This window comes from Molossus molossus, unplaced genomic scaffold (assembly GCF_014108415.1).
Source record: "Molossus molossus isolate mMolMol1 unplaced genomic scaffold, mMolMol1.p scaffold_m16_p_15, whole genome shotgun sequence".
NCBI lineage: Eukaryota > Metazoa > Chordata > Mammalia > Chiroptera > Molossidae > Molossus > Molossus molossus.
Window position 1 is genome coordinate 19,416,185 of NW_023425350.1, and position 7,702 is coordinate 19,423,886.

The following is a 7,702-nucleotide window of genomic DNA, read 5'->3' on the forward strand; positions in this document are numbered from 1 at the left end:
CTCACCCCCGAGGACATTTTTCCATTTTTTGTTCAGGTAGAGAGGGAGGGAAAGAGAGGAACAGAGAGAGAGAGAGAAACATCGATGTGAAGGGACACATCGAGTGGCTGCCACCCGCACAACCGACCAGGGCCGGGGACAAACTGCAACCGAGGTACGCACCCTTAGGGGGAACTGAACCCGGGTCTCTCAGGACCGCAGGCCAAAGCTCTAACCGCTGAGCCAAACCGACCAGGGCTTGGATCTAATCTTTAGCAGCCATGGGCAAACCAGATTTCTTCACTCAGTTCTTTCATTAGAAACATGCAAATGTGTACATATTTGTTCTCTCCCATCCCCAGTGAGCTTTTCATATCAGGCAGGACTCTTCTAATAATCATGGGCTCAACTGGATTGCTCAGAGACACCCCCTTCTGTAATTATATTTGCAAATTTTAGTCATATCTTTTAAACTTCAGTTGGTTAATTAAACATGACTAAAGCATTAAAAATCCCCTCAGTTTCAGTCAGACAAAAAATAAGATTTGAAATATTGAGCAAGAGTGTGTTCTGGTCTTCCAGGGGAAAAAGAAAATTCTGTGGGCCCAAGTGAGCATAGTTCTAACAGAACTTAGCTTTACAGATTGGTAGTAAAATAGGGAGCTTTCCAGTAGACACCACATTGGAAACAGAACAGTTCCATTTTCAAGCCCCATATGAGCAGGTGACAAGTGGCTAGACAGCATTTAAATTTATAATTTAAAGACTGCAGAGCAATGAAAATTTTTTAAAAGGCTTTTATTGATGGCAGCCAGTTGATTCGCATATTTAAATCTATTAGTTTCATACTGAATGATTTAAAGACAGTATAAATGCTTTGCAGTTGCAGAAACTTCTCTTTTAATCTATTATTGCATTATTTTAATTCCATTATATATTGGTAAATGAAATAAAGGCACATCTCAACTTTTGAATATTGATTACATTATTGTCACTTAAATATGAACCAAGCCCCGCCAGCCATGCTAACCCCTTTCCTGTTACCCTCCTAGGAGGAAGCTACTTGTGGGGGGTAATGGCTCCCTGGGCTGGAGTCCATGGGGCCAGGAGGTCTTCCTAGGATGATGTAAGAAGTAAACTCTTCTAGCAGTAAGCAGTTACCTGTGGCTTTGTGTTGTCTGGAGACCTTTATTTACCTCATGTAAAGTTTAAAAGTTACAAGACAGTTGACTAACTCCCTCCACCTGTAAGCCTTTTCCCAGTCACTCCTCTTTGGCTCTGGTGTGAATGCATTTCTGAATTTCTGTGAAGCTTCAAGATCCAGTGCAGCTGAGAGAAACGACGACAACGGAAAACTAACTTTCTTCCCCTCCACCCTGCTGCTCCTTTTTCACTTGGTCTGTTTTCATTTCTAACATCACAGTGTTGCTCTTGTTCATCATATAAATAGATGGACATCTTCAGGGCCCAGGTAGACCATGGAAGGTGGTCTAGGGAGGGTATTCGAATGCAGTTCCCCCCACAAATACCATCCTGGCACCCATGGACTCCCAGGAGCTAAGGCAGAGATGGCAGGTTAGAGCCTAGCATACTAACATTGTGATTCAGTAACACCAGCAGCTGCTAGCATTTATTGAGCACTTACTATGTATCGGATCCCATTTTATGTATTTATATACATTCTCTGATTTAACCCTCACAGCCCTGTGAGGTAGTTTATAGCTGTAGGAACTCAGCCAGCCACAGAGGGATTCAGTGACTCAGTCGCAAAGTGGCAGAGCTAGTGCTCAAACCCGGCAGTCTGCCTCCACAGCCTCCATGCTCTGCACTGGATCGAATCTGGAATGTTTCACTTAGGAACATTTCTGTGTTACCATCACTGTCTCAAAAATTGCTATTTATATATTGAACAGACACGTGTGTACATGTACACACGCAGGTTGTCAAGAAGGAAGCAGAAAGCAGGGGGCAGTTTGGTTTCTTACTAGCATAGTACATACCACTTTGATACCGATTTGTTGCAATCCCTGACTGGACTTTCTCGGTGAGCACTGAGAGCCGCTGGGAGGAGCAGGGCTGGGAGGAGCAGGGCTGGGAGGAGGAGGGCTGGGAGGAGCAGGGCTGGGAGGAGCAGGGCTGGGAGGAAGAGGGCTGGGAGGAGGAGGGCTGGGAGGAGCAGGGCTGGGAGGAGCAGGGCTGGGAGGAAGAGGGCTGGGAGGAGGAGGGCTGGGAGGAGCAGGGCTGGGAGGAGCAGGGCTGGGAGGAGCAGGGCTGGGAGGAAGAGGGCTGGGAGGAGGAGGGCTGGGAGGAAGAGGGCTGGGAGGGGCAGGGCTGGCAGGGGCAGGGCTGGCAGGAGCAGGGCTGGCAGGAGCAGGGCTGGGAGGAGCAGGGCTGGGAGGGGGAGGGCTGGGAGGAGCAGGGCTGGGAGGAGCAGGGCTGGCACGCGCTGGCAGCGCACACAGATGAGCTCCCAGAAGGGTGCAGAGGGCCGGAGGGGAGGATGGCGGGGCTGCCCGGGGAGGAGACCGTCGTGCCCGCCAACGAGGGGGCTGGTGACACCAGTCACCCTGACAGAGGAGAATTGTGTAGCCAAGGTGGAAGCAGAAACGCTGATGGCAGAGGAGTTTTGAAAGTAAATGAAATTTGGACTCAGTTCTGAGTGAGAGGCTAAGTGGCGTGACAAGGGACAGAGGGAAGATGCCGTATTTCCTCGTGAGAGAAAGTGGGGAAGGGTGGATGGAGTGGAGGTGAGGCAACCAGAACACGGTTATGGTTGAGGTTGGTGGGCACGAAGGAAGGGGCCCTGGGGTCCGTGGGTTCATGGTGTACTAAAATATTAGTTTGTAGAGTCAAGGAGAAGTTGGATGTATTATGGAATAGGATGGTGGGGTTAATGCTACATAGACAAAAGGTTGCTTGATTTTTAATGCAGGCAAGTTAAAGTAAGACTGTGTTACTGTCCTCGTTGAGGATCGTGTTCAGTGCAACAGTGCAAGAAGTCTTCCTCGTTGGCATGTTTGATCAGACCACCCGCCTTCCCGTGTGTAAATTCCCGCTACAGCTAACAAGACGAGTGGTCAACAGGCCTGTCCTAGAACGGTGAATGTGTTACCTCTTGACAGCTATTGAAAGCTTTGTCCTGTGGCCTCCAACCACTGAAGCCACCCTCTCCCCTCTGGAGCCAGTCTCTTCGATGACATCAGTTCTTCCTTGTAACTTTGTTGGACAGGTCTCTTCCTTTGGCCCCTACCTTCTCTTCATTTCTTGCCTTTCTTTCCTTGTAATGACCATCAGATTACTCTTCCCAGCTCTCTGGCCTTTGGTGCTCTCCACACCATTCCTGTCATTACCCTCAAGGTAATTCTTGCTACAATGAAACCTCCTGATCCCTTCTGTTAAAAATCCTGAAGTGGTTCTCCACCACTTTGGGTGCTTCTCTGCCACCTTCAGAACTGAGTTCAGATTCTCCCGTTTGACAGTGAGCCTTTGCTGTGAGCCTCCAGCCTGCTTGTCACGCCCAGAGGCTCCCTCCGCACCCTCCCGTCCTGTCCCTCCCTCACAGGTGCCCTCTGGTCTAGGGCATCTGTGTGCCAGTCTCCCTGGTTCTGCTGCAAACTCATGAGGTTAGGGCCCTTGTTTTACTCATCTCTCTACCTCCAGCATCTAGCATATGACTTTGCTGAAACCACTAATCCCAGAGTAACTGATCATGAGAACGCTAAGGACGATGGCAGTCCCAGGTCAGGGTTTCACTCAGACTTGATGTCTTTAAAAATAAAAAGTCGTATGGTAGTTTTCATGGGTTTCTGACCACTTTATCGAGTCTGATTCTGAGATTTTCTTTCCAGTATCTGTCATGGTAATATTGGGTTAAAGGTGGAAAGTTTGGGTTTTATTTGGAGAGAAGGGTGTATTAAAAAAAAAACAATTTTTTTTCTTTATTGATTTGAGAGAAAGTGAGAGGGAGAGAGAGATAAAAATGTCAATGAGCAAGAACATCAATTGGCCGCCTCTCACATGCCCCCTACTGGGGATCAGGCCCACAACCTGGGCATGTGTCTTGACTGGGAATCGAACCAGTGATCTCTTGGTGCATGGGTCAACGCTTAACCACTGAGCCACACCGGCCGAGCAGAAGGGTATATTTTTTTAAAAAATGTTTTTATTGATTTATTAGAGAGAGAGGAAGGGAGAGAGAGAAACATCTATATGGGCGAGAACATCAATCTGCTGCCTCCTTCATGCCCCGTACTGGGGATCGAGCCTGAAATCTGGGCATGTGACCTGACTGGGAATCAAACCAGGAGCTCTCAGTCCAGGGGATGATGCTCAAGCCACTGATCCACACAGCCACTGATCCACACCGGCTGGGCGAGAAGGGTATATTAATGGGAGGCATCAAAGCAGCAAGACCTATTGGTGTGAAAGGGCTGGTCCTGGGCCCTTTTATTCCTGTCTCAATCTGACTAACATTTAGTTCTAGAATGTAAATTACTGTTTCTATGAATGAAGATAATTTTCTTCTAAAGGTTTCTGTGGTAATTAGCAAGCAGATGAAAAACCAAACATGACTGGTAAATATTGACCAAATGCCCGGGAACAGCAGTAGTTACAGCCCTGTGTCCCTCATGGTTCACTCTGCTGTGACTGGGTTTGGCTCTGCCGCGCACTGTGAAACTGATATGACTCAGTCTGTCCTCTCACCTTTTCCAAACCTAGGAAGGAACCTCGATGCTGTCCATGACATCACGGTGGCATACCCTCACAACATTCCTCAGACAGAGAGGCACCTCCTCCGCGGGGACTTCCCCAAAGAGATCTACTTCCACGTGCACCGCTACCCTATAGACAGCCTCCCCACGTCCAAGGAGGACCTGCAGCTCTGGTGCCACAAGCGGTGGGAGGAGAAGGAAGAGAGGCTGCGCTGCTTCTACCGCGGGGAGAGGGATTTCTGCTTCACCGGGCAGACTGCAGTGCCACCTTGCAAGTCTGAGCTCAGGGTCCTGGTGGTCAAATTTCTCTCCATACTGTACTGGACCCTGTTCAGCCCTGCAATGTGCCTCCTCATATATTTGTACAGTCTTGTCCGGTGGTATTTTATAATCACCATTGTCATCTTCGTACTGCAGGAGCGAGTATTTGGTGGGCTGGAGGTCATGGAACTTGCATGCTACCGTTTTCTACACAAACAGTCACATTCAAATGCAAAGAGAGACGAGTAAGATGGTAAGGTCCACCGTGTAACAACCTAGGAAATATTTGGGAAATGTGGTAAGCCTTTGTAAACTGAGATGTGCTTTTGCATGACAATGTCAAATATTTCTTACTACCATCATTATTTGTTAAAGGTATTTTGCGCCTAGTTTTGTGGGAAAATATTACTATACACACTATTTTTTTTTAATCTTTGAATGTAATTTCAATATGCATAGCAGGGAGCAATTGCTGTGGGCTAACTCGGCCGGAATATTTAAACAGTCATCAGGCTGTTCACAGACAAGGTGCACACAGGGTCTTCTCAGAGGCTCAGCCTGTTTTCTAACAACCCCCAGACAAGAGGGGGCTCTGGGGCCTATGACCTGGCCCCACCCCGCTGCTGCCACTTCCTCCTGGCTCCCTCCCTCCGACTCCTGTCCATGCCCATCAGACCACTGCATCCTTCCTTGAGGCCAGAAGACCGAAATCTCTTGTCTTTAAACCGGCCAAACATTCTGATAGGAAGCCCTTCCTTATTCATCTGATCTTGGTATCTAGCCTTGCGCTGACCTCGGCATCAGAAGACTACCCGTGGCCTCTCCTTACATGGAAAATAAGACTTGGACTGTCTCGGGCAGCCACAGGCTCTCCACTTAGAACCCTTAGTTTGAATTTTTAGTGATAGGAATTATACAGCTTAGTTCTCCACTTCTACTTAATCTTGCATGCTTAGTGCTGGTTTCGTCACAGCATGTCGACAGGTGTAGCGCCTTCTGTGTTAGAAACAGTAAAAAGTAACTTTTTTAAAGGAAAGCATAGGATATTCTGTTACTGCAGTCACAAACTCTCCTTTGAAGCTGTCTCTTTTGAAATATTTTTTTATAACCTGCCCCAAAAAGGAAGGTTAGTGTATTTTCTGCATGTGCATGGGTCTCTCACTTTTGCCATTAAAATGACAACAAAACGCTTGCAGACAGGCCAGTAATGGTTTACCCTAAATCACTCAACCCAAGTAGCCTTGACAAGTTCTACTCTTAAAACCAAAATAACAAAAATGGATCCTTTTTTTTAGCTGAGAAGGGAGGGATCTCTCTCATTTTTAGTCCTAGGCTTGTTCTTTCAGTGGTAAAATTTAAACCCAATTTTGACCAATTGTTCACCTAAATATTCCAGTCATTTGGAGTCGATGGAAACCAAGCAAACCCAAAGCACCAACCTCCCGAGGCATGAAAGACACGAGGCCCTTGTTTCCACTCCACAGAAGCCGCCACTGCTTTTTCAGTCATGTAATGAGGATGCTGGTTAGAGCAGAAAATCTGAGGCCATTAAGTCTTTAGCTGTTAGCAAACCTGTCAGCTTGACTCCTGCCTGTAGCCAGCCTCAGAAGCTCTTTATTGCTCCATGTGCCCTTTTGGCATGAATGCCTCCCCTTCATTACATCTCAGCGGCTTTGCCCGGCAACGGAAACGTGCACCGCCGCGAGAGGGAAGCACACGGTGCGCTCAGCTCGCCCAGCGCCTGCAGAAAGCACTGTTGCGGCCCGGCTCTGGACACCCCGTCCTCGTTCGAAGAGGACGAGCGTGCTGCTGCCCAGACAGCAGCCGGCGTGTAGCTGCTGTGCAGGCTGTTGGCTCCACCAGGAGCTCCTCATTAGTCGTGACGGCCGTCTGCTGCAGAGCCAGCTGTATATAGCTTTTAGGGTATTTTTTTATTTTAATTTTTATCCTAATAAAGGTTTCTAATTTGGGTTTCTCTCCGGCTTCCTTTGGTTATATTTGGAAACACAGAAATAGTCTTAACAATCAGGATTGTATTTGTCCTGGGTGTGGGAGAAAAGCTGGCTTCCTACCCCTCAGGTGTTCACGCTGCAGCCCCGCCCCCCACCTGTCTCAGCTCCCCGCCCCCACGGTGCACATGCTCTACTGAACTGGGAAGGGAAAGCTCTGCTCGCCTTTGTAAACACGTTTTTGATCATTAAAAAAAAAAAACAAAAAAAAAAACATGTTTAAGATAAAATGCAAACTGCTTTTAACCTACCCAAAATTCGTAAGCACGAAAACTGAGGAATACAGAAAATGTATTTCCTGTAAGACTTAGAAATAACTTCAGAAAGACAAAAGTTGCTTATTTGTGTTTCCCTACATGTTTGTATTTTTCTTCTCTTATTTAAAAAATATATATTAAATATATGGTTTATGATCTGGAACTTGGAGCCATCTGAAGTCGATAAGAAAATGCCAAGCACACACTCATTTAGCTTCCGTGTTATGGTTGGCCTCGGGAGCAGCCCCTTTACCCCTCCCTCACTGTCACTGTGGACGCAGAGCGGCTGCTGGACATGCGTCACTCCCTGCAGGCCTTTGAAGGTCAGCTCAGTGGACTTTGAAATGTCCACAGTGCTGCACGTTCAACTGTTAAAACCTTTACCATTCGGAAACGTTTTCAGTGGAGTGTGGTTTATATAGGACATGAACCATTACATTGCAGACAGGAGCCCACGAGGAAGATCACAGGTCTCTCCACCGGG

General features: G+C 47.6%; 1 protein-coding gene across 11 annotated transcripts in view; it reads left to right on the top strand.

The window, feature by feature from the left end:
* LCLAT1 (lysocardiolipin acyltransferase 1) overlaps positions 1-7,022 on the top strand; it is a 187,003-nt gene extending 179,981 nt beyond the window's left edge. For 7 of the 11 annotated variants that reach the window (XM_036262195.1, XM_036262192.1, XM_036262188.1 and 4 more), the window contains exon 6: positions 4,699-5,201. In XM_036262195.1, coding sequence (XP_036118088.1) covers positions 4,699-5,201 — 503 coding nt within the window. Of the gene's footprint in view, positions 1-4,698 lie in introns of all 11 variants that reach the window. The other 4 variants (XM_036262199.1, XM_036262200.1, XM_036262187.1 and 1 more) reach the window with 3 other exon arrangements.
* Positions 7,023-7,702: the final 680 nt, after the last annotated feature.